The 27,898-nt window shown below is 38.1% G+C and overlaps 1 protein-coding gene across 3 annotated transcripts in view; it reads left to right on the forward strand.

Moving 5' to 3' along the window:
- The window catches only part of GRM5 (glutamate metabotropic receptor 5), a 377,398-nt gene that overhangs the window by 13,170 nt on the left and 336,330 nt on the right, over positions 1-27,898 (forward strand). For 2 of the 3 annotated variants that reach the window (XM_081152626.1, XM_081152627.1), the window contains exon 2: positions 3,619-4,467. In XM_081152626.1, coding sequence (XP_081008752.1) covers positions 3,816-4,467 — 652 coding nt within the window. In that variant the 5' untranslated portion in view covers positions 3,619-3,815. Of the gene's footprint in view, positions 1-3,618; positions 4,468-27,898 lie in introns of those variants that run through there. The other variant, XM_081152628.1, reaches the window with a different exon arrangement.

The following is a 27,898-nucleotide window of genomic DNA, read 5'->3' on the forward strand; positions in this document are numbered from 1 at the left end:
TAGAAAGTTCAAATTGTCATTTTCCATGGACTTTGTAAATATCTCTCTTGAAGGAAGGGGCACTAAGGCAGCCAGAGATAACACTAGGCTTAGACATGAATTCCAGCTTCATCATTTTTTAAGTAATTGGCTAGTTTTTAACTTATAAAAACCCATTACATCTGTAAATAGAGATAATAAAATAATACCTACATCTAAAGGTTGTTATGAGGATTATGGACACCCATGTACCAGGCACAGAGACACCCCTAGACACAGACACAGATATAAAATGTGCACAGAATATAGTCTGGGGGTATGAGAGGTATTTTATTCTTTGCAACATGAAAGCCTTGCCTAGGTCTCTAAATATTCAAGGACATTCTCTTTTGGCTTCTCTGACATCACACGTTCTCACTTTCTCTCCTTTCTGAGTTGACCCCATTTCCTTAACTGGCTTTTCCACAAACTGACCTCTCTGTGGGACTTACTTTTCAGCTCCACTTTTCTTTTTTTATGTGATTGTATTCACCCCAAAGATTTTATATATTGGTGGCACTCAATTTACATCTCCAACCCAAAATGGTCTTCTAGGTCCAGCCTCATGTATTTACCTTCCTGTTTAACACCTGCTACTGGATGCTTCAAAAACATCTCAAATTTAACGTGTTCAAAAGAAAGTTGTTAAGTTTCCCTGTGCCCCCATCTGTTTCTGTACCAGTCTGTTGCATTTATTTTAATGGTACCTAAATATACTAGTTTTGTAGACTCAATACTGAAGAGAAGACCCTGATTCCTCTCTCCCTTAGTGTCCACATCTAGTCCATCAGAAAGCTCAGTTCATTTTACTTGCAAAATATACCTGACTCCTCTACCTCTCTGTGTATCTACTCTTACAAGTCATAGCCAATCCACTATCATCCTTACCTAGATTAGTATGAGTCCCCTAATCAGATTTCTGCAGTCCATTATCCAGAACAGTGAGCAGCTGGAACGCTCTTTTCTAACATTGAGTTGTGCCGATAACGTGTTTGCATCTCCTCAGTGGCTTTCTGTTGCACTTAACATTCAAACTGGATCCTATGTGGCCTGGCCCTTTATTAGCTTTCCAGCCTCATCTTGCGCCACTGTCCATCCTATTCTTTATGCTCCAGCCGCACTTTCACATGGTCAACATTTTTTACCCTTCATTTTATTGTTCTTTGCATTCATCAGGTTCAGGCTACAGTCACCTTTAGAGTATTGATCTGTAGGCCCCATGAGCACAGGGAACATGTATGCCTTGTTCTCTCTTGAATATTTAAATCTCAGGATAGAGTTGTAGCATAGACATGCTGTATATATTTGTTAAATGAGTTAAAGAATAAATGCCTGGTGCATAATGGGTGCTCAATGAAAGATAATGAGGGTAATTATCAATGTACGTCATTGCACTTCTTTGTCATATTAGTCTCTCCCACTCAATAGTTAACAGACATTTGTTCAATGAGTTAAATAATTAATTTAGCTATATTAGGAAGACACCTTCAGTGTGGGTATATGTAATATATAAAATATTATATTGTGTATAAATGTTAATCTTTTTTTTGTTAATCATGTATATACACTATGTCTCAATATATAGGACTTGCCTAAAATTGCTCCAACAAAGAAAATGCCTGGGACTGGTATTTTAGTTTCATCAGTTTGATGGGCCACTTCTAGTCTCTCATATCACTTTGATGCTCTTACATTATGAAAATGAGCCCTATTTTGTTACTGAGTTTGCTCACTAATATTCTTTATTTAACGAGAAATTGTGATTCCTTTTACTTCAGATTTTTCTTTTTGTCTGCAGTAGAATTCACATGATCATGAGAATAAGCATTGGTCCCAGGTCCTTGGTGTAAGCACAGTGAAGGGAGAACTTGAGAATATTCGGGTAATTTCCAAATGAAAAAAATTAACATTTTTCTCCTAAATATTGCCAAATAGTTATTTTGGAATATCTAGTTATTTGAGGTTGTTTTTTGTTTTTTTGTTTTTTAATTTTAGTGTTTGGCACGATACAGAGGGAGCTTTCCTCTGTTGCCATAGGAAACAGTAAAAGAAATGATGCAGCTGAGGGTGAGAGTGATTAGAAATGTGGTTCAGATTATATTTGCTTTGTGTCAGGGCTAGAAGTTTTGCAGATCTGATGAGTGTTGAAAACCATTAGTACTCCTGAAGAGCTGTCGTAATTGCTTGAATTCCTGAAGAAGCACCTGTCTTGAAAGGTGGCACTTAGGGAGTTAGTCACTTTAAAACAATTTGAGATTCTTGGTTGGCAGAGGTGATAACATACAAACTAAGTCTCTTATACAATCCTATAAATAACACAAATCACTAATTCGTCTGTTCCCTTTTACAAATGATGCTAGAATTTGCTGTAGGCAACTTGGGGAAAATTTTTCTTCTTCCCAGGAGTTTAAAGTGAAAGAACAACTAACTTCATAGCTTTACTAAGTTTCTACTTGGAAGGATAGCCCAAACATGTTCTCCCAGCCCTTTGAGTCTTCCTGATGTAGATTCCCCGCCCCCCACCCCCAGATCAGAGATAGAGGGCTGATTACTGTGAGTTGTATTACAAGACTCTGTAATTACTTCGAAGACTCTGGAGGACCAAGTGGATTGCTGGAGAATTTTCTGCTCACCAGGTAGCCACAGAATGCCCTTGGAAATTTACTAACAGAAAAGGTCATGTCTTAAATATGGGTGCTCTTGTTTGATGTCAAAACACTTGCATAGTTGATATCTTATGTTGATTCCCATAAGGGCTGCCTAGCACATATGATCCCCATTTTTAAGATGAGGAAAGTCCGGCATTGAGAGGTTAAACAATTTCCTAATAGTTCTTGATAGCAGAACTGGAACTTTAACCTGAGTATTTTCTCCAGAAATTGGTGCTCATGTCACTGTGCTTGCTGCATATATGTGGGACATTTTACTCGGTAAATATCTTAACTTCCTCTCCATTCTGTCCTTTGGTTCATTTAGCTTGGAAATACCCACAGTTGTCTTTGTTGTATAGTATATGGAAACTGGACACAGCACTTAACTAACGGGAAGATTATTCAACTTGCTTACATTGCCTTTGAAGAAGGGGGGTGTAGGCTTTCTCCAAGTAGCTTGATTTTTGTAATTGCATAATTAATACATGCTCAATGCTGAAAATTTGGAAAGAAACAAAAAGGATTTCTAAAACAAAAAAATACCATCACCCAGCAATCACCACCAATGTTTAATATTTGGGGGTTCATGCTCCCTAAAGTTTTCTGTTCATGACATAGTTTTACTTTTACGATGCTTTCTCCAACCCCCGTGGGAGCACATGGTTCAGCTTGCTACACATAAGATTTCGTTTTCTGTATTCCAGATGAACAAATGAAAAAAACATTAATCTAATCAAAGCAGGATCAAGAGGCTATATCAGCTGCTTCATCACATCCCAAAATTCACAAAGGAGACAAAGGACAGTCAGAAATATTTTTGTATTCCTTTTTATTTTCAAGTTATTTCCATCATCAGAAAGCCTTCCCTTTCTCCAAAAGCATAGACCATGAGGCCTTTTCAAAGCAGTGGCACTTACGCTGTTGAATACCTATGCTTTTCCCCCCCCAGGTTTTGAAGGTCATGATCACGTGGATTCATCTAACTAGATGGTACCTGGGGACGTGGTGGTCCTTTAGAGAGCACGTCTGAATTACTGGCGAATCCTTGGCTTGCCGCTCAACCTAGGACATCGTTTGATCCTACCTTTCAGAACTCTCCTAGGTTCTCCCCACCATGCTGTCATCAGCGTGAACTCCTGTCCTAAAATGGTCCCTCTGTTGATCTTGTCAGTGCTGCTTTTGAAAGAAGATGTCCGTGGGAGTGCGCAGTCTAGCGAGAGGAGGGTGGTGGCTCACATGCCGGGTGACATCATTATTGGAGCTCTGTTTTCTGTCCACCACCAGCCCACGGTGGACAAAGTCCACGAGAGGAAGTGTGGGGCTGTCCGCGAACAGTATGGCATTCAGAGAGTGGAGGCCATGCTGCACACCCTGGAAAGGATCAACGCGGACCCCACGCTCCTGCCCAACATCACCCTGGGCTGTGAGATCCGGGATTCCTGCTGGCACTCGGCCGTGGCCCTGGAGCAGAGCATCGAGTTCATCCGGGACTCGCTCATCTCCTCGGAGGAGGAGGAGGGCCTGGGGCGCTGCGCGGACGGCGCCGCCCGCTCCAAGAAGCCCATCGTCGGCGTCATCGGGCCCGGCTCCAGCTCCGTGGCCATCCAGGTCCAGAACTTGCTCCAGCTTTTCAACATACCTCAGATCGCTTACTCGGCAACAAGCATGGACCTGAGTGACAAAACCCTGTTCAAGTACTTCATGAGGGTCGTGCCTTCGGATGCGCAGCAGGCCCGGGCCATGGTGGACATAGTGAAGAGATACAACTGGACCTACGTGTCGGCCGTGCACACAGAAGGTAAGAGGCCTGCCGTCCTCGAGCGCGCCTTAGCGCTCTGCAGCTTCCCGGTTAAAGTCGCAGGCTTTGGAAAGCTGAAATATTCTTACCTGTTTGGGCTCTTTTGAGCTGCCCCGTTATGTACCCTTAATAAGGGAGGGACTGGATGGCATATATAGTGAGTGACAAAAATTTAAGATAATATGAATGTTCAAGTGGCCATCATTTGGCAAAGTGGAAAAGTTTTTGGGTTATGTATTGCATTATTTGTACTTCTATAATGATGCTAGATTTTTAAGTTTTCTAGCTTTTCACTGAACACATAACATTTTTAACATTTTAAAGGTATTCCAACTACCTATTTCTGATAAAGAGAGATATGCATAAATACACATAAAGACTGAAGGCAGCCAGTTCTGGCCCAGGTATAATGCAGTAGAAAATTACCTAACAAGTTAGTCTTATAACTATTTTTCAACTGAATATATAGTTAAATCTGAATGGAGATATGTATGAATTAGTTTTATCTTTGTAGAGAACATACTCAGAAAATGTAAGTTTTAATAATTCATCATTAGTTTGGCATTTATTACTTCTTTATGCTCAAAGTATAATGAAGAAGGAAAATATGACTGAGACTTACTAACAGTTAATACTGTTAGCACTTTTTATTGTATATTGTGTTTTTAAAATGCTTTTGTGTACATTATTTGTTAGCTCTTACCAAAGGCTGTTTGGGCTGTTTTGTTTTGACCTATAGAGTTTAAGGAACCCAAATGGTGAGACTCACTCATTATGCAACATTCCATCTAGGATAACATACTACATATGCTACACACACAATAGAATACCAAAAAAGATCTAAAATACTTTTTATATCTCCTTCAGCCATTGCGAGGATTAGTTAGATTTAAAAATCCTGCAGTAACACAATCAGTGTGGTCCAAATAATCTAATCCTGTAAAATGCGGGGTTGCATTATTGGGAAATTAATGAAATGACCAAAGAAAGCCTACTACAGAGATTGGGAGCCAATCACCAAGTAATAAACAAACTTTTATTATCAAGTGGCATAATATGGATTTCACTGTATAGCCACTCTTTTTAATAATATTCAGAATTGCATAAACATAAAATGGGCTTCTATATTGATTGAGACTTCTATGCCTCTGGAAATTTTCAAGTTTAAATTTCTAGTTTATTTGAAACTAGATGTTATATAGAGATTTTGAGCAACATATAGGTGATTGGAGTAGGAGACCTTTGATTTTTTTCCTAATGCTGAGATTTTTCTTATGAAACCACTATTTCATTTGTCACAATGAGCAGTGATACAGATAATCCAGATATTTTATTCCCATTTTAAAATACAAATGTTTTAAGAGTATAAATAACTTATCTAATAAATACCTAATAGCAATTTGAGAGCCAGGAGTAAGGCTCATAGCTACTGACTCTTAGTTCTGTATTCTATTATAACTTAGCAGAATCTAATGGAATCACACCCTGAGGATATATTTATACAACACATATTTATTAAGACAAATAGATGAAATGCCCTCTGGTAGTTCTCAGAAGGACAGCCCAATGTTGTATACATCACTACCCTCGATGGGCATGCAATCTGGCAAAAGAGATGAATCATGCACTAATGTAATGATGATTCAAGATGACAAGGAGTTAAAATATGTCTCTAAAGTAAATTGAATGAGAAAAAAAATCACATTTTACTCTGTGGTGATGGAGGCCATGGTGCCAATCTTAGAGAAGGAAATGGAATTTGACAGTTGGATTTTAACAGGAAGAACACTGACAATTGGTGAAAATTAAGAAGGGATGGGTTTTCAGCAAAGAGCATGAGAAAATATGAGAAGGTCAGAAAGTAAAAAAAAAATGTTAGCAAAAAGCAACAAGGATAAAGGTATGTTTTGGTTTGCCTCAAAAAAATAATAAATTTTCTTAGGAACTTCCGTCTAGAGTCTTAAGAGTAGGGCTTGGTCACTATGTGGGAGGTGCTCATCCAAGATTGTGTTAAAAAAGAAACTAATCATCATGACTACTGGCTCTTACTAATTTAAACTGTTTTTGTGTGTGTGTGTGTGTGTGTGTGTGTGCATGTGGTGTTTTTTTTAAATTAAAATGGACACCAATAGTAATCCAATAAAATAAATAAATCATGATGCATCCAGTGCATTCTATTGTGAGGTCATCATGATCTCCAAGATAATTTTAAGTGAAAAAAGCAAGAGGAAGTTCTGTGTATATGGTATGTTATTTGAGTTTATAAAAACCATTTAATTGGATATTCATAAAATTGCTCTTAGAGCAGAGTAAAACTGATAACAATTGCTGCTTCTGTGGAGGAAATCTAAGTAGTTGGTGGACAGGGTGGAATAAATGAAACTTACTTTTCTTGTATAACTTTTACATGCAAATTTTTGAAGTTATGTATTACACGAATAAACTATGTATCACAACAGAACAATTAAAAGAAAACATTGTATTTGTGACCAAAAACTAAGCCAAAATATTCAATTGCCAAATTTATGCAAATTTAATTATTTGGCCAAAATTAGGCGAATAGAAATTTTGTTGCCAAATTCTGGCAACTGTTTGGATAATACCAGGATTCAGCAGAGAACAGATTCTGAATATGAACATTCAAAGACTGGAAGAAATACTCTTTGGTTTATTGTTTTAGGTGGTTTAGTCAAGAAGTATTTATATTGCTTTGATTGCAATCAAGTGTTATGGAAATGAGGTTGTATAGTGTTGCTTCTTACAGTTTATCAGTACAGGAGCAGTGTGGTGGGAAGTTTCACAAGGTAAAACTCACCTCCAGGATCAGAAAAGTGCTGGAGGAACAAGATACAGCTCTTTTGGCTACTGCTGGAGCTCCTAGGCGATGCCTTGTTTTCTGTTGTCTGGTCCTTCGGGAAGTCAGTTCTTATTTGAGTCATTTTCTGGTTGGATTGGGGCAATTCTCTCTAGACCCTGATCATTCAGCCCCAGCATCCCAAATTTATTTCCGTGCCCTTATAATTATCCTCCTTTCCTCAGTTGATAGTCCACTTTCTTCAAGAATATGCACAATTTCAAATGCTTTCACATGAGGCATTTGAGGTCTATGAAAAGATACCCCATTTTAGAGAAAACTTTTTATGCCCCAAATTGCCCATTTTTTTTTTTTTTATACTTAGACTTGTCACTCAGTTCTCTTCGCAGGTATCACAAGATTTTTTTTTTGAGAACGTGTAGCTATCACAGAATTTCAGAAGAGAACAAAAAGGAGACGTTGGTTTCAGCTTCAAGGTTAATCTCTTACACTTGCTTTCCCCTTGATTTGTGATTTTTGTAGGCTATAGGACTGTGTGTGCTTACTGTGGCTTACTGTACTGTGCAGAAATTGTTCCTAGGACTTTTAGGCAAAGAGGTTAACTGTTTAAAAAGAAAAACAGAACAGAAAAAAACACGGGAAAAAAATTTAAAGGCAGACATTAGCTCTTCAACTGCATGGAGGAAAGGAATATACAATGACTCCAATTTTTCCCCCATTCCTTTTAAAGGAGTCTGTTAGTCATCCCTTTCTTTGCTCTAATAAAATTTAAGGGGTTCTTTGCTTCAGTACTTTTTGCAGACCTTGGTACAGGTGCCTGTTACGGCACAGGATCAGCAGTGATCACCTGTTTGGGGGTGGGCAAATGGACTGCTTTGGCTTTGATGACTTCCATCGATGGTCCCCTTTGCTTTGTAACTTGACTGTTCCCTTCCACTCTCATGCTACACTAGCCTGTGACTGCTTCAGTCAATAGACTGTGGTAGAAGTGAGGACTCTCTTCCTGGTCCATCTCTCTTGGAACCCTGTCATCACTATGTGAAGGAAAAGAGCACCCAGGTTTTCTAGATGAGACCATCATAGGCCACTTGGCCTCAACGATGTGAGAGCTCCCAACAAAGAGGAACACAACTGCCTTTTTTACCCACAGTTATTTGCAATCACATAGTAAAGCCTGGCTGAAACATAAACATTACCCAGCTCACCATAAAGTTATGAGCGATAATAAATACCTTCAAGATGGGTCCAGTATAAGCATATTCATCCCAGGGACTTTAAACTTTGATCATCCCCCCAAAATGGGAATTGCTACAATGCTTAAACCTCGAAATTAAAAATGTATTAACATGCATTAATAGTCTTGATCTTTAAATGTGAAATAAAATGGAATAAATGCTGCAGGCAAGAAGAAAAATTTAAAATGCTTCACTCATACTTTTGTAGCTAGAGATTTGATGATCCCCTAAAGCCTGCTTTAAATAGTCACGCACTTGCATATATTCCCTTATTCCGTGCTTACCCTTGATCTAGCCTAATTTTATTGAGAAAAGTAATTATAGATTGCATTTCATATACAAAACCATGTATATTGTACTTTACGGATGACTTACAGGATTTTCACACCACAGGTTTTGCTGACTTAATTGAAACTTCACTGTACATCCTTAGGGCCTACCAGAGTGCCTAGAACATAATAGGTGCTCAAAGACAGTTTGCTGAATGGATGAATTTGTGTTAGAATAGTACCTATCTCAGTTTATGAATATATAGCATGTGGACAAATAGCAGACCCTTTAAGTTTTCACAGTTTTGCTTCTTTATAAAAATGAGGTGCCAAAATGCCTCCATTGATTAATTGTAAAATGCTATTCACACCCCACTCCCTTTTTTGTTTGCACTGGTTCTTGAATTTATTATTTCCACCTAATGATAATGGAATGCTAATTCATTCTAACCAAAAAAACATGTCAGTGATGCTCTAGGGGGGAAAATGTCCTAATAAGTTGTACTGGCAATGTGACATCATTAAAACATTGTCTTCAGCCTAACCTACATATTGTAATGTTGTGCCACTTGTAGGTTATGATACAGGTTTTCATCAATTATTTCAAAGTGTGAATAGCAGTCGGCTTTGGTTGAAAGACTTTCAGTGCGATTCATAGCCTATGTGCTTAGTTTAACTTCTGAAGAATGGAAATATACTTTTCCCATCACACCTTTTCTGTTGTGATTGTGTCAAAACAACAATTTAGTTTGGAAAGGCCAGAAATGTCACTATGGTTTCTACTGAGTAATTTTTAGAGGGGTTTTATTTTCTTTCAACAGGGGTTAAATAGTGTTGAGAGGTCAGATGAAATTTTGAGATGATCGTGATGATAATTCAGACACACAAACTACTTGTAGCTTTGTAGAATGTTAACACAGGAAGGGTCTTAGGCGAGCATTTAATCCAACCCCTTTAATCTAACAGTTGAGGAAACAGAGGCAGTCAGGACAAGTAATTTGACCTTCCTTGTACATAATTCTTTACAGAGTGGGTCTTAGAACTTGAGATTCCTGTCCAGAATTTTGTTTACACCTCATTGTTGAAGATAATTACTAAAGTTTTTTTTGTTTTTGTTTTTGGTGGTTTTTTTTTGCCATCGCATTACCTCTCCATTTGATTGTTTTATTTCTTTCCCCTTTATCTCAATGATGCCAACGTGCTGAAACTTTTAATGTTCATTTTAAATAGTAGCAGGGACCACAAATGAATCAGTTCATGTAAAAATGAGCTTTGTGAAATACCGTGGTCCCTTTGTTCTTGACCTGTAAATTAGATGAAGCACTTCTTTGCTTGGGTCATATTGAATATTTGAAGAAACTTTGAAAATTTTTTCTTTGCTTCATAAACATTCTGAAAACATTAGACCCATAAATCTTTGTAAGTATGGATTGATTGGATAATTATATTGGTTATCCTTGACAAAACAATACACAAAAATCAGAAGATGCAAAGACTTTTAGGTGGGCTCTTCATTAAATTAGACCATAGATCCATAATCCAGGAGATCCAGTGGCAACTCTAATTATGAGGAAGCAGTTTTTCATATTCGTGTCACTGTCAGAAACCACTTTGTTAGCAGTGAAGGAAATACAGGTAGCCCTGGGAAGTGTGTTCAGAGGGGTGCTACTCCTCCCTTCCCTTCCAGATAGAATGGCTTATGGACTCTTAGCTGATATTCGCTAAGGGGGTCATTATTGTCTCTTTCGGGAACTGACATATCTATCTGCGGCCAGGGCAAGATCTTCCCTATTTTCATTTTTGTTTGTTTGCTTGTTTGTTTTTTAATACAATTTCTGGCTTGGACTCCGATTCCCCCATAAAAGACTCCTGCCTGAGATAAAGTAACATCCCCATTTCTACTTTCTCATGTCCATGCACTGCTGAAAATACTACAGTTTCACCCAAATACTTCATCCCTGGGATCACTATATTAGAAGAAACTTTATTTTCAGAGGATGTCACCTCACCACTCCTCCAACGCACACAAATAAATACCTGGGGTGATATGCATATGTGGACACTACAGCCCCAGTTAATCAGATGCTTCTTTCAACGGGAAGATAAACTCCAAGTGAGTGTGCCTGTTAGGTGTTTGGTACCCATTTACGGTTGGGAGCAGAACAAATAGTGTATCTTTCTTAGTCTCCCTTATTCAGATCTCACAGAGAGGATGCTGTCGCCTGGGCTTTGGAGTCTGTGCATTCAGGAAGCCAGTCCGCCCTCTTTACTGAAGAACCGTTCCTGTGGCTCAGCTCCTCAGTCCTCACAGCCTTCTTAGCTCCTAGGTTTATGGGCCTTCGTAACGAGTCACAGATGTCGCTTCTGGCGGAGGAAAGCTGAGGAACGGGGGGCATGGTGAGAGGACTTAGGCTCCAATGCAGAACAACCTCTGCACAAGCCAACCCCACCGAGCACACCGGGAGCAGTACAGAAGGAAAAAGCAAGGAGGGAGATCCACAGAGCTCTACAGAAAGGGTCTTTTTCCTTCCTTCTCTCTGTCTCTGCTCTTTTTATTTACCCTATTTTTCTCATCTCTTTACTTACTAAACATTTTTATAGTTTGTAGGCTGTTCAGTAAGTCTGGTCAAGAGTAGTAGCCTTCTCATTATTCCAGTAACTTTAAAGTAGAATAAAAAAAAGATGGTTATGTTAATGAGATCTTGGAGGTGAAAAAATAAAATTATAAGGACTAGTTTTACGAAAATAAATGACACTGATATCAGAGTTTTTACTATGTGACACTGAGACAGTCACTTCAACTCTTTCCTTAATCTGTCAGATGAAAGGGGCTAGAAAGGATGTCCTTGGACATCCCTTCTGTGACAAACCGTTGTCTGTCACTTGCTCTTTACATGCTTCCCCAGACCACACCTGCGCTGGATTAAATGCTGGGCATCACATTTAGAGTAAATGCAACCAAGCATGACCTGTTCAAAGGAGAGTAGCCAAAATGGTTATGTGACCTGGAACCATGTCTTCAAAGAATAAAATTAGCAGAAGACGAGACACAGCGGGGAACTGACCACTACATTTAGGTATTTGGAAAATTTGGGTAGAAAGGAGCTGGATTCATTCTACATGGCCAGAAGCATTTTTACAGAGAGCTGATTACTGAAACACCAGAGTAGCATATTATGTTGAATTTTTTAAAAAAAGGATATTTAAAAAAAAATATCATTGAACAGAACTGTTCAATGAAGGAATTGTCTCTCTTGGGAGATAGTGATCAGTTCTCTGTAACTTCTGTCCCCATGCCTGGAATGGACAGACACTTAGATGGGCTGTAGAAAAATGAACTGAAACCTCAGGAGAAGGAGGAAAGGAGTTGGACTATTTGTCTTTTTTGGTGACCCCCACTATTGACAATCAAATGTCATTTAATGGGGATTCTATTATTCTGTGACTTAAAATATGGTCATATGTACAATAATATTTCATGAGTTTGTTAGTTGACATTTATTCCATAACACCATCTGATAATGTTACATTTTATAGGTTAGAGAATAGGTATAGAAAAAGTGTTTCTCCCACAGTACTGCATGTAATGGTAGAGCAAGGATTTGAACTGAAGGCCAAGTCTTTTTAATTAAAGCTTTCCTCCCTTTACACTGAGGTAGTTGTGTCTTCAAGGGAAACTGGAATGCACACCTATTGATTCTTTCTCCCTCCTTAGGAAACAAGAAAACACCATTTGTTTCCCCACAGAGAAAACCTTTCTCTAATATTTCCTGTCTTTTTATCTGGCTTTGAAAGCAGCACATTTCCTTGTTCCCGTGGAAAGAATTAATTAGAGTAAAAGAAAATAAATTATGGAGGAGATATGTGGCAACAAGTCGACCTCACAGAAGACCTTTTGTGAGTCTTATGATAAATACAGACTGTACCTGGTTGTTTCTGTGCACATCTCTATTGCAGACGCCGCGCTCCATCCTGAGGAAGCCGTGCGGTACACATTTTTTAAGAGCAGGGAGACATATTGTTAAATGCTGCAGCCTTATGCATGAAAGACTTCTTTGGAATTCATCAGGACTAGGAGTTATGAAATCTCATTTTGGCACATTTGCAAATACTCCAGAAAGACTTCTCAATTTAACCAAATGGTGAGGAGACTTTTTGGCAAGAAGTGTGATAGTCGGATGTGTTTATTTTAGGGGACTTTGAATCAAGAGATTGTGCAGAAATGATGCATTTTATGCATCGGTTTTCATACACTCACACACACATGCTTTCAAAAGAACAAGATTGTCTAGTCAGTGTTTTTTCAAAAAGTGCATCAGAACTCATGAGTTACTTGTAAAACCAATGTAGTGGGTTGAGAGCAGCAGTTAATATAGAGTAGAATAAAATGGGATAGAGTGTATTACATGATAGAAAGAGTAGATATTGTTTTGTAAAATTTTATTTTAGTTCCACACAGCCAACCATATGTGTACTGTGGGTTATAATTTAAAATGTATTTCTTACTGTGTCCTATAGCAAAAAATACTTAAAAGCAACTTACTTTACTTTTCTCTTTAACATTGTTAATATTTAATTTATTTATTTTTGCTAAAGAAATATAAGCCATATATAGAATTTTATTCTTCTGTGACAGTGTAATTTGGTTTGTCTTTCCTGGATGGGTGGATTTTAAGTCTTATTGTTAAAAACAAGCAAGAATTCTAAAGCAATGTGGTGGGAGATGGTAGAGACTTTGAGCAAAATATAAATAATTAATATATTGTTGACAAATGACATGAGCATCAATATGGGACAATGGCAGGGACACTAGACCAAGATGTTGGAGGCAAATTCCCAGTCCTAGTCTTTTTCTTCTTCTTTTTAAATTTTATTTATCTTTATTGTTGAAAGTATTACAAATGTCCCTCTTTTCCCCCCATTGACCCCCTCTACCCCACCCCCCCAGGCCTTTACTGCCCTATTGCCTGTGTCCATGGGTTATGCGTATATACATATAAGTTCTTTGGCTTATCTCTTCCCCTCCCCCCTTCCCTCTGAGATCCCTCAGTCTGTTCCATGCTTCCAGGTCTCTGGATCTATTTTGCTTGTCAGTTTATTTTGTTCATTAGATTCCACGTATGAGTGAGATCATGTGATACTTTTCTTTCTCTGACCCCAGTCTTAGTTTTTATCAGAGTTCCAAGCAAACCTGGGAACATTTTATCTTTTTAATATCCCAGTATAGTACATTAAAATAAATGTAAAAATATATTAATTACAATTTGGTATTAAACTTTTACATACAAAAATTTAACATGTCTAACTACTTGCAACACACACAAAATGCAATGTGATGTATTAACTATCCATAAGACAATTTCTTGGTTATATAAAACCAATCATAGTGCACTGCATTATGATGTAGTGTGTAATAAGGTAAAGTTTTAACATAAAATTACAGTCTTCTTTCAATTTTCTCAGAGTTTCCCAATAATTATATGTACAGTCTCATTTGATGTATAGTCAAGTCTAACTTTTTTTTTTTTTTAATATATCTTTATTGATTTCAGAGAGAGGAAAGGAGAGGAGGGAGAGAGAGAGATAGAAACATCAATGATGAGAAAGTCATTGATCAAGCCCACAACTGGGCATGTGCCCTGACCGGGAATCGAACCCTGATCGCCTGGATCCTAGGTCGACACTCAACTGCTGAGCCACGCCTGGCTGGGCAGTAACTTTGAGGTCTTTTGAGAATTGTGAAGATCAAGCCAGATGCCATTCGTAAGGTAAAGGGAGGTTAGGTATGGGAGGGCACTTTTAGAAGTAAAAGTAGCTCCATGAAATGGGTAAGCTACAGTGTAGCTGTGACCTTACATTCACAAAATTTGTTGCAAAGACATCTCAGGAATCTAAGTTTTCTAACTCTTTGGAATCATTTTATTTAAGCAGTAGTTCGGACACAGGCAAGTTTGAGTGCAAATCCTGATTAATATTCTTGCTAGTGGAAGGACTTTGGACAAATCAGTTAATTTAGTTTCCTCATTATCAAATTGAGAGAATAATACCTACCCCATAAGGCTGTTGTGGAAAGTAAATATAAAGTACATAGAGCCAAGTTTGGCATACAGCAAGTGCTTAACAAGGACCTTCTAGATTGGCCTTCAAACACTTGCGTGGCCTTATCTGAGATATAAAGAAAAAAAAATCGTAAATAATATTTCACTCTGTCTTTGCTTAGTTAAAAGTTATTATTGAATGGAGAATTAGGAAAATAACCAGTAAATGTAGTGAGTTTTAGATTCTTACCTATTTTCCTTTCGGAAGTTAGATTTGTAATCCTATAATATAACTCAGGGTGCTTAGGGCTTCGGAACAGTTACAAGTGGATCCCCCAACCTCTCCTCCAGTTGCTGAGAGGAATCATGGTGTAGTAAAATGAACAAAGTCTGGAAAGTTCCAGAGCTAGGCTGTGTGTGGGGGTGCGTGGGTGTGTGTAGGGTGGGGGTATGGAAACAAAGGAGATTGAAGATAGAAAAGTAATGCTGTATTTTAAGCGCTTCTGATATTTTTTTACTTTTATAACAAGCATCTTTTGTAGTAAAAAAATTCAGCACAGTGAAAAACTTCTTTTTAAATTTCAAATTGAACATGCTAATCTCCGCTAGGCAGTAACTGCCGCTCGTTGATGAGGCTGAGTTGTAGCACACTGAGGCATGCCGCAGGCCTGAGTGTAAAAGGAAAGGAAGTGATATGGACCTTAGGAAATGAAACACTGGTTTCAAAACTAAATGATGCACTCTTGAAATTGTTACAGACCAAATAGTAACAATGAAAATAATAATAATTATTTTTATTGAGTATTTACTGTGATATCAGAAATTATTAATTTTTTTCTATCTATGAAGTGATTTTGAGGTATATACTTTTGTGCTGTTATTAGTATGTGATTATTAATATTATCTGAAAGTCAGTCTTACCCATAGCTAAAATAAAAGGTAGATATAAAGAGAATATGTCTCTGTTCCTCTTCTCAAGGACTCTAAGAACAGAACTATTTTTATCTTTGACAATTTCTTTAAAAAAAATTTCTTTTTTGGTTATATAACTTCTTTTCAAAAACCATATATCTGCTTTGAATGAGATTTGGGGTAGGATTTCAAGCCTTGAGTCTCCCTCCCTAATGAGAGCAGAGAGCCATTAATTCTTTAAGAATGTATTATTGGATTGCCATGTAATAGATTTTTGTTCTTTAGATAAACTGAAGAAATATAAAAGTTAAGTAAGACATATTTAAGAATCCTGTTAGTTTAATTTCAATTTCATGGACTTTGAAAAAAAATTACAAATGAAGCTGGTAATTAATATGTTTTATTAAAGTAAACAGAGAAAAGAGAGTAAAACTATATTAAGACACTGAAAAAATTAACACTCCATCTGGTTATTTTATTTGTAATCAAACTTAATTTGATTGCTTTCAATTCCTAAATTAGTACACTCATCCCTCATTATACAAACATAATTAGTTCTTCTTTTTCGTTCAGAGGAAATAAAAATATACAAAGCATTGATTTCTACTATATTTAATGTAAAAACCTAGATTTTATTAAGTAACATGCTGAAGAATTAAGCTGGCAGTAATAATTATTTGGATTTGTGTATGTATATGTACACACATATATATACACAACTGATAACAGTAAACCCTTATTAGAACAAATAAAAAGCAAAAAACCCCCACCAAATTACTTGAGTTTGATGGTACTTTTATTTGCCAACTTGTATGAAGTTATAAAAATAATTAAAAACTTATAGCAGCATTTTTGATGATTTGAGAGAATTTTTTACAGAAAATAAATGATGCATTTTTTACGAAATTCAGTATATTTCAATAGAATCATAGAGCATGTAGAAGCACACCTCATAGAGCTGTGTGACGTTACAAGGAATGAATGATTTTATTCACTCATTTGAAAATATTTATTGGGAATGTATTATGTACTAGCCTCTGTGGTACACGCTATGGAAAAAATGAGATGGAAGCACTTGCCAGCAGGTGTCTTTTCCCAGGTGTACACCAAGCCATGCCTCATACTAATACATATTCACCCTCATCGAGGGAATGTGGCTTTGTGTGAGAAGAAACTTGCACATTGACACAGGATGGCAAGGGATAAGTGTATTGGGAAACTAGATTGAAAGAAAGAAGTCTTTATTAAGTATAATTTGGAAGATTTAAAGATTTTTTGATAAGAAAACATTCTTCACTTACCAGTTCTCACCAAATAATACTAGGGAGATACATGATCCTAGAAGCAGGAAATTACATGACTAAGGTGAATAGGGATGCATATCTGTTGCATATTGTTCAGCACAATGTGATTCAGTGCCTGCCTATCGCTTAATATTCCGGGATGGGAAGGAGCAACGTGGAGCCTCAGGTGATCTAGTTATGCTTCTGTTTATACTATTCAGTGTCTCCTGGTGTAGTATGAAGTTACTAAGTATTGTTCCATCCAAGATAGGAAGTCTGAGACACATGCCATTAATAGTACTCTTTAAATAAAAAGGTAAGATTTTAATCTCCCTCATTAATGGATATAGCAGACAGCCTCAAACAATAAATATAAAATGCATAATCACTAGCAATTAAGACATTGTTTGGCTTTCGTAACAAAACTGAGGTCACTTCTTTTTAAGAATTTTACACCTCTGATAATTATCTAATTATTTATGTGGAACTCTAGGAAAACTCAAACGCTTATCTCTTCTAATCATACTGCGTTTTTCCTGGCACAAATCTAACATTATTTAGTGAAATTATTCATAATTTCAAACCTATTTTGGATTTTGATGTTTCTTAGTATCTGCCTTTCTTAAACTCTGAACCTTCTCCCCCTCCTCTGAGTCTTTTCTGAGTCTTAAACCCCCTGTTTTCTAGTTCTTTTGAGTAATCAGGAGAATTAATGGCTGTACTGAATTGGTTTCACTTTTTTGAAAAGCACCTTCCCTGAAGGAGGCTCTGTTATATTGTGACTGTGGAGACTAGTAATTTGGGTTTGTTTGGCAGGACATTTCTCTTCTAGCCTCAAAGCCTATATAATATGCCTTTGCTTTTACCTTCACTCTGTCAGTAGATGGCAAATGATTGCATATTGATAATAAGGTTTAAAGAGGCTGGGGAGAGTATAACATGTGCCAGCACTAGGAAAAAAGAGTATCTTTTAGAAACATGAAGAAGAAAAGTAAGCTTTTAAGTTTTGAATATGTAACATACTAAAGCCTTCTCGAGTGGACTTTCAGAAAATGTACACAATTTCTAATCAAAGGCAGCTGAAATAAGTCTTAACCATTCCTGAAAAAGAGCAGAAACTCATGTTGAAGTCATCTAACTTCAATATGGAAAACTTTTATTTCTGACCCAGTTAGAGTATCAAAGAATTTGATTTTGAGGTCAGTGGAAAGAGCATTAATTTTGGAATTACCTGGAGATCATGCTCAATTTCCCACCTTGGGGTGACCTTGGGCAGTTCACTTAACCTTTCTGAATACACAGATCCTCATTTGCAAGATGAAAAATGGTTTTTCTGCACTCTCTGTACTAATGCTTTGTTATGATGGTCAACTGAATAATCGGTTAATGCGCTTTGTAAATCTAACACTGGCTGGTATATTAATTAAATGTTACGTGAACACTCACTTTGTGCCAAGAGCTCTATTGTTGGGCAAGGTTTTTACAAAATACTGAGTGTAGTACTGTGAAAAATAAATACTAATCAAGGATTTTTCATTAATGATGTCTCTCTTACAATAAAAACACTGAGATTTCTGATTGCCAGACGTGATTTGGGGAAAATGTTGAACCCCTTTTCCAATATCATGCCCATGTCTTATCAGTAATTAACAAATGTTGATCAAATGTCAGATCTAGGAAGTGGACTGACAGTTATAGCACTGGGTGCACTGAATAGTTGTTAAAAAAGAGCTCAGAGCCCTGGCTGGTTTGGCTCAGGGACTAGAGCATCGGGCTGCGGACTGAAGGGTGCTGGGTTTGATTCTGGCCAAGAGCACGTACCTCGATTGCAGGCTCCATCCCCAGCCCTGGTTGGGGCACCTGTGGGATGCAACTAACCAATATGTGTGTATCTCTCTTTCTCTCTCTCTCTGTCTCTCTCTCTCTTCCACTGTCTCTGAAAAGCAATGAAAATAAGAATCCTCAGGTGAGGATTAAAAAAAATAGTGCTCTGACATTAAGTTCAGCCCTGGGTTCAAATCCCAGCCCTGTCACTGTTTGCTGTAGACAAGAGGCAAGTTTTCTAAGCCTTAATTACATTATCTTAGAAATGGTGTGATTAAAAAAAGTTGAAAAAGAAAACAAAATAACATCAGCAGATTTTAAAAATTCTTATTATATGTTAGGTATTATGCTAGATCCATGATCACTACTACCCAATGAGCCAAAATTATTCATAAGTTCATGTCCCTTTCAGGTACTGAGCTCACCATATATTGTCAGCCACAAATACAGATCCAGTCAATATGTTATCAGTTGAACAGAACGAAAGTTTTCCCCTGGCAATCAGCAACACAAATGGAGGTGTTCCCTTCAGAGCTGCAAAGCAGTATTTGCATTTTCTCACATGCCCCAGCTCCACACATCCTCCCATCACAAGATGCAGAAGGGAAAATGGAGGCGTACAAAACATAAATAAAACTTTCCAGATTACATTTTCACTCTTGGTTTTACTCTTGGTTTTTTAGCTTCCAGTTTCTCCTGCCAACATCTTATAGATTACAGGCTAAAGAAAGACATCAGGAAGAGAGAAGTTAGCCTTTCTTGGTAGAAAACGTGTATAATCCTGATGTAGAACTGATTTTATTACTTGTCATTTGAGATCATCATCTGTAGAACCTCCAGTTCTGGTTATTAGGGAATCTCCTGTAGTGTGGGAATGGACTGCGGTGTAGACGATAATTTATAAGCAGAGTGTTAGGGTCCAATATTAGGTTACAAGGCTGGATCCATAAATTTCAGGCTTATAAGCCAGGCTATTAGATTTGTTCTCTCCAGTTATACAAACAACAATTGAAAATATGTCGTTAAAAAGTTGAACTAAAGAGAACACATTGTTTTTCCAATATTGTTGGCCATAATATATTGGAACAGAATACAAATATTTTCTGTTACTTTGATTTTGAGATCTTTGAGCTGAAAGAGTTATATGGTGATACAAAGGCACATGTCTGTTGGTATTTAGTGTTTAGTAAGGTCTCCATCAACTGAAAAACAGAATTCTATTATTTGGAACAGTGAAATTAAAAATCAATTTAATGCTGAAATAGGCTGCTTCATTAATTATAGAGTACTGTAATTGTTTGTGATATGAGAATTCTGAAATCAAAGACAGGCTGGGGGATATTTTAAAGTAGTGATGGTGCAGTTGGGGGTTCATCATACCCTTCTCATTAACATCCAGCATGGCAGGTCTAGTGGCCTGAGGCTTTATTTGTTTGTTTCAATGTGTATCATCAGGGGTAAAAAGGAAGACACTTTGTATGAGGTGAATAACCTTAAGATTGATATTTTAAAAGTTATTAAATGACCTATCTTAATGTTAAAGAGCATAAAGGAACTGATGAAGCTTTGTGGCTGGCCAAGGAAAGACCCTGAGGTGTCTGGGACTAGTTACAAACTAGCTTGTGTCACCTTGAGACTGGAGAATTTCTAGTGACCCCAGTGGCTCTTAATTCCAATTTAACAGCAGTAATTCTGTTTCTTTAACATTATGATAGGTAGGATGAGTCTGGAAAGTAGACTTATTTTTAAATCTTTCTAGACCCAGTTAAAACATACTTCCTCCTTCAACCTTCCTGGGGCCCCATCATAAGTGAGGGGTCATCTTAACACACTAAAAGCATGTGTTACCACACTTGGGGAACCTTTTAAGACACTCTCTTGTATTACAGTTCTATCTGAACACATTTTACCTCTCTGGACAGACAAATAAGAGAAATGACTTTGTCTTACTCTCTTTTTAAAAAATGTTTCATAGCTCCTAGCTTGTGATAGATCATATTTTTTTATAAAAATTTTTTAATATTGACAATATTGCAGGTGCCCCCCCCACCTTTGCCCACCTCCACTCACCCCCAACTCCCCCTCCCTTAGCCTTCGCCAAACTATTATCCCTGTCCATGGGGTATGCATATGTGTTCTTTAGCTAATCCCTCACCTTCTTTATCCAGTCTCCCCTACCCCCCGCCCCTTGGGCACCAGCCAGTCTGTTTCACACATCCATGCTGTGATGGATCACATTTAATTAGTTGGTGACTATAGAGTAAGGGTTCTGTAATATCAGAATGCATAAAATTTTGGTTAGCCTGTGTAGTGTACATTGAATCTTTTAGGCCATGAGAACCAGCTTTCACAGGAATAGAAAGAAATGAAGCGGGCACCTACGGGGGGGTCAAGCACGTCTTCATTTAAAGTAGTATGTGTGGAATACCTGCTGCAAACCAGGCCTCATAGGATACACTGCAGAAAAATACGACATGGCATCTGCCCTTAAAAACATACAGCCCATTCTTACATCTCATGCAGCCTTCTCGGTACCACCCCATCTATGTCAGGCCTCTCCCAAACTAAACCAAACTCTTGAGAAACTATCTACCACATTACCCAGTGTTATTTTCTTAAGAACATTTATCATTATCTCAAAATCTCATGTGCTTTTGTTGTGGTGGTTCTGTTTATTTCTTGCCCTCCCCCAACTCCATCAGAGTCAGCTTTGCCCAATGCATTCACAGCTGTATCCCCAAATGCCTAAAAGAAACTCTGGTACATAATACCCCCTCTTTACATATTTTTGAATGGATGAATGACTTAAAGGATAAACAGCATTGTGAGAAAGACATAACTTCCATTATAGGTAAAGAAACAAAGGGTGCTGAGAATGAAAAGAAATGCTTAAATGATGAAAAGCCTCGAATTCAAGCTAAATTCTTTCCAGTTTTGAAGCTGGTATCCCTTAGCTGCTCTGTATCTCTTAGCCGTCGCCACGTGATTTCCCCCGTTAGTGTCTGTCTCTCTTTTTGAAACCTGCACAGGAATCTGAGCTGCAGTTCTCAGTACAGATTGCCTGCGCTTGAAAACTGTCTGCTTCAAGTGGTAGGGAGCTTTGCAATTAAGCGTCTCTCTGAATTAAAATACCCAGGACTGCCACAAACTCTCCCAATCGTTTTGGTATCTGCAGCCCCAGCTTGTGGAACTTCCTTGAACTGAATCGAGGCAGGAGAAAGATGGGATTAAGGCAGCAGTTAGCCAGTATATTGCCAGGCCAGGGAACTGACAGCAGGGACCTTGGCCACAGGCTGCTGTTAGAGGCCCGTGCAGGTGACAGGGTGACCTTGTTGTTGTGATAAATTCTCCCTATTTTCTGATTATGTTTCTTTCTCTTTATGATATTGAGGGAAGCAGAAGGCTCATGAAGAACTTTAGGGAGCTGTTGTTTTTGTGTGTGCCAGGACTGCAAATATCCACTGAATCTCATTCATTTTAGTTCTTTTATAGTATAAACATTTAAATCTGACCTTTTGTTAGCTTCAAAATATTGAGTATCAGATTATTCTAAGAACAGACTCGTTTATTATGGACTAATGAGGTTGTATAAAAATGATGATGACATGGAGCTTAGATAGCGAAATAAAGCCGTTCTTTCTCCCTGGGGGGCTCTCATAGGGCTTTGGAAAGGAAATGGGGCTCAGTAGGAAGAATATCCTGAATTTGAATTCTGGCTCTGTCACCATCAGAAAGTACTTATCCTCAGTAAGTCTTAGTTTCTTTTTCTGCCTAGTAGGATTCATTGTGATTACATGGCAAGGATAATGGAGAATTAAGTGAGATAATGATTGCAAAAACCCTTTGGACAGTGCTTAGCACATAGTAGGTCCTGCATAAATGTGTACTGGACTTTTTCTTTTAACACAGGATAGTATGTAATGAATGAGCTCCCAGTTGAAATGGATTAGTAATTAATCAAAAACCAGGCTGGAGCCTGGGAGCTGGAATCCATGCTGCCTACAGTTCTGTGTCTCGACCATGAAGGCTGCGTAATCTCAAGGTCTTTAAGGAGGCTACCTACTAGTCCAATTGAAGGAGGGCCATCATGCCGATACTTTGGTTTGGTTTTACTCTTCTAGCTAATAACATTATAGTTAGATTATCTGACCACTAATACTGATTAATCTTTTATAGTTCCAGTAGTCTATCATTAAATTGCCCTCTGGTTCACACTCTTAGTATGGACCTCTATTTTATTTCTCCACTCACAGGAAAAATGACTTAGATTAAAGAATGTTTCCTACAAGTGAGCTTGCTCTACAGTCTCTGTGGTGGTACAAAGAATGGAATATATTATTAAAGTTGGCTCTCTGCTCAAAATATATTTTAGTCTTACCTATAAACATGGGATCGGGACCCTTAACACCTGGGTTTAAATGCTAGTTCTGCCACTTAACATCTGGTGTTGTCTGGGTCTGACACTACTCTGCTATAAAATAGGGCCAGTGATGCTCACCTCACAGGGTTATTAAGTGGGTTACATTAAATAAGACAATGTATATTCAGTGCCTTGAAAGTGAGAAATTAACAATTGTTAATGCTCTCACCTCTTTCCACAGACTTTGCACAGTTGCCTGCCACCCCTCTCCCTGCCCATATTCTGCACTGATGAGATTATAGGCACGTCCTAAGCTTGCTGCAGCTGCAGCCCATAAAACAGAGCTCTCTGTGTGCTTGAAGAAAAGTGTACTAAGATGGGCTTCCAGAATCATGTCACTTCTTTCAGGCAGTGCACTGTCTTCATTAAATCATACGAGTAGTTAAACCAAAGGGCACCAATTCATCACCCTATTTTATAGCAGGAAAATTTCTGCAGGTTCCAGCAATCCTCCCACTCTGAAATTTGGGAACCAATTAAGATGAAAGGTAATGTTTTCTTTCACTGAGGTAGATAATATAAAAGGGTGAAATAAAGTAACTTTATAGTGGACAAACCTAACAAACACTACCTCAGTGAAGTGATCAAGTTCAACATAAAAAGTCATAAGCAACATTGATAGTATGTACCCTTGACATGATGTGATGAAAATGGCACTTTCTTCTGTGGTCTCCCTCCCAAAAACACAAAGCCCCTCTCTACCCATGAGAAAAACGTCAGATGAAACCCAATTGAAGTACTTGCTGCAAAATACCATATTAGTACCCCTCAAAATGGTCAAGATAATCCAAAAGAAGAAAAATCTGAGAATCCATCAGTCTCAAGGAGTTAAAAGAGACGTCACAGCTTAATATAATGTGGTATCCTGGATGATATCTTAACAAAGAAAAAGGAGCCCGGCCAGTGTGGCTCAGTTGGCTGAGCCTCCTCCCATGCTCTGAGAGGTCACAGGTTCAATTCCTGGTCAGGGCACATGCCTGGGTTGGGGGCTCGATCCCCAGTAGGGGGCATGCAGGAGGCATCCCATCAAGTTTCTCATCTCTCTCATCCATGTTTCTATCTCTCTCTCCCTCTCCCTTCCTCTTTCTAAAATCAATAAAAACATATTAAAAAATGAAACTAGGCCAAAACTAAGGAAACCTGGGACTTTAGTTAATAATAATTTATCAATATTGGTTCATTATTTGTGACAAATGAACCACACTAAAGCAAGATGTTAGCAATAGGAGAAACTGAGTATGGGACATATAAGGATTCTCCGTACTGTCTTCTCAATAATTCTAACACTATTCTGAAAATTATCATTATCATTATCCTTCAAAATGGCACTCCTTCAGGAGACCTTTTTATGTAACCCTACAATCTCATCTCTTCCCACTGTCCCCCATCACCGTGGACTGGAATCGCCTCTCCTGTCTATTCCATGTGACACTGCCTTGTACTCCAAATGTTTCACAGGATGAAAATGCCCGTTAAGGACAGGTGTTTGTTCTTTTATCTCTGTATTCTAGTGCTTTTCACAGTGTTCAGGATACATGATAGATAAGTGCTTAGTAAATGATAGAATAAATGCAAAAAATACGAGTAAATCAATGTTAAAATAAATAGATGAGTTTTTTAAATGAATGAACATCGGAAGGGCCAGCAGATGCTCTGAACTGCGATTGTGCTGAGATGATGTTAGCGAAGAGCAGGGACTGACGAAAGCAGTGAGAACAATGACATGTTCCTGAAATCACGTTGTTGGCTAATGGTACACTCACGATGACCAGAGCCAGGAGCGGCCTGGTATTCTTCCAAACTGGCCTGTGTAGTCACTCAAAGTTTTAATGAGAACTCATGAAGCTCTTTTCAATCAAATAACTTTCACCCATTCGGAAAGCTTTTCTAAGTTCATCGAATACTGTCCAAAGTACTTAACACATATGCTGGGAAATTGCAGTTGGTGCTATCTGTGTCTGTGCGCTACTTAATAGCTTCAAACAGAAAAACAAAACAAAAAAACCCTGATAATTGCCTGACGAGGGATAAGGCTCTGAGATATCCACATGAGGGCAGACTCAGATCCAGAAAAATTTCTGTTTGCCCACAAGCGCCTACTCCTATGTATTACCTAAGGAGTACTCCTAAATACTACCAACAGGCACACGTTGATTTCAGTCATGAGCAGTGAGCGCAGGGAGAAGCACAGTAAAATAAACGGGCAACACATTCCCTCGGAGCCGGCACCAGAGTGAGATCATGAGCTGTCTCACATGAATGGAGACGAAAGGAATGAGCGGTCTGTCTATACATGTTAAGTTGTGTGATCTGATCTCACTGACTTTTGTATGATAATTAAGTTTACAAAATTATATAATGTAGTCGTCTGATGAAATGGATTAATGCAGCTATTTTCAACCTTGTTCATTTATGGCACACAGAAACTAATTACTAAAACTCTGTGGCACACCAAAATATATATTTTTTGTAGATCCAACAAAAAATGGGTATAATTTTGATTCATTCACACTGGATGGCTGTCGTCATGTTGACTGTTGTCATTTTTGTTTTTTATTTGATGATCTACAGCACACTGGTTGAAAATTGCTGGATTAACAGAATTTTAGAATTGTGTTCATTTCATCAGTGAAGGATTTGAGGTTTAGACAAGCAAAGTGACCAATCCAAGTTCAGATAAATATTAAGTCATGGGATATTATTTAAATCCAGATCTTTCATCTGAACCATCTTATATTGTGTCATGTGTGATTCCATTGACTGACAGAAGCCACAAGCTAGGTCCTTAACATGGTACTGGCCACCCTCTGAACCATTCTTGAGGAGGATAAGTGGGTGCCGGTCACCCGAGCACCTGAAGTGGGCACTCTGATCATAAGAAGCAGGCAGGGCCAGAACTAGGCAGCCAAGAGTAATTGAAGCAAAGAGGAGGAAGCAGCCCCGTCTGCCAGAAAAAAAGTGAGGCGACAACTTCTAAGCCAAGTTCAGACCAGATCAGCACACTTTATTTGTGCTTTTATGATGTGCCAGCATTGTTGACCAGGGCACAAATTACTTTCTATACCACGCGTTGTGATACTATTCATATTATAAAAAATGGTCCATGACCTTTGCAACTTGCTTTCCTTAAGCAGGCTAAAGTTCTGATTCAGAAATAAAGGTTGAGTTCCTAGCAACAATTGTGAAAAGATAAGAGAAGATGCCTGGAGTGCTGTGTGTGTGTGTGTGTGTGTGTGTGTGTGTGATGCAGGCATGCATATACATGTGTATGTATGTGTTTATGTGTTCAGTGTTGTCATACGTGACTATGCTAGCAAATCTCTTCAGTAGAAAACTTGAGTTATTGATGTTGGCCACTGTCTTTCCTGAACTAGAATTTAAAAAACACAGCCTTACAGATTCAAATCTGTCCACACCTTCACATATAATGTGCCCCGTCAGGACTGAGTGATCATACAAATCAATATCAACTTCTGCTCAATGGACGTTCGCACTCTAGTCGTTGAGGAAGGCACACAATCCACTGATTTCAGTAGCCATCTGGCAGGCTGTGATAAGGACTATAAAAGGGTTAAATTAAAGTATCACAGAGGAGGGGACGTAAGATGTAGGCTTGGGATGTAAATACCATCTTTCAGTGGAGATGACATTTGGCTAAACCCTTAATTATGAAAAGTATGTTGACACGGAATGATGAGCAGCTGTCACAGTGCACAGCTATTGCTGCAGCCAGAAGCAAGAGTATTCCTGCCTGAAAGTAGTTGGGGTAACTCGGACATAATAGCAGAATTTGAAAGGACTTCAGAATGTATTATCGGTTAGTGGGCTTTTGGTACCTGATTTTTATTATTCACTCTCTTCTACACCAGTATCCTCACCAAAGCATGATGCCCATAGAGAGCAATGCAGAGGTCTGTAAATCGGCTTTATTCAAGGACACTTGAATAACATTACCCTCCTTCCTCTGGTAGTATTTAGAGACAAATATAGAAGTTTCCTTCTAATACTCCCCAGAAGAGAGTACTCATGGACACGTGTTCTCTGTGGGCCAAGGCAGGAAGACAGGTGAAGAGAGCCTAAATAATTCCTGCTAAAATAGCTATTGACAATTACAGAGAAATGATGCATGTGTGGTTTACTTCTAACATTTGTTATTTACAAAACTCTCACATGAGGTGAGCTAACATGCCATACCAAAGACTGATCTAATCTGAACTGAAAAGGGAAATAAAACTGCATGTACCGATGTGGCCCACAGGGACTTAGATTCAGTGAAATATGGAGAATGGATCATATTAGATTTGTAATGATGTAGCTAATGAATAATGAATGTTCTAGTGCTATCTTTGGGTAATCGTCTGCAAACATATGTTTTTTCCAGGACTTCATGGGATGTTGATTTTATGTAAACTAGAAATCCTCCACCATCTGTAACGGCAAACAAATTCTCAGTGCTTTGGCTAATAATAGATAGAGCACCCAGTGAACTTATGAAATTATTCAAACAGTATGGAAGGATTTCTTAATGTTGTTCTTGAGCATCTCATTATTGCTCTTTGACCATTTGGGCCTAGGCCTTTTAAAATGTTAATGTTCGTCTCTGTAGGGTCTTCAGATTTTGTTCAATTTTGTGTG

The sequence above is a fragment of the Miniopterus schreibersii genome (genome assembly GCF_964146895.1).
Source record: "Miniopterus schreibersii genome assembly, chromosome: 12".
NCBI lineage: Eukaryota > Metazoa > Chordata > Mammalia > Chiroptera > Miniopteridae > Miniopterus > Miniopterus schreibersii.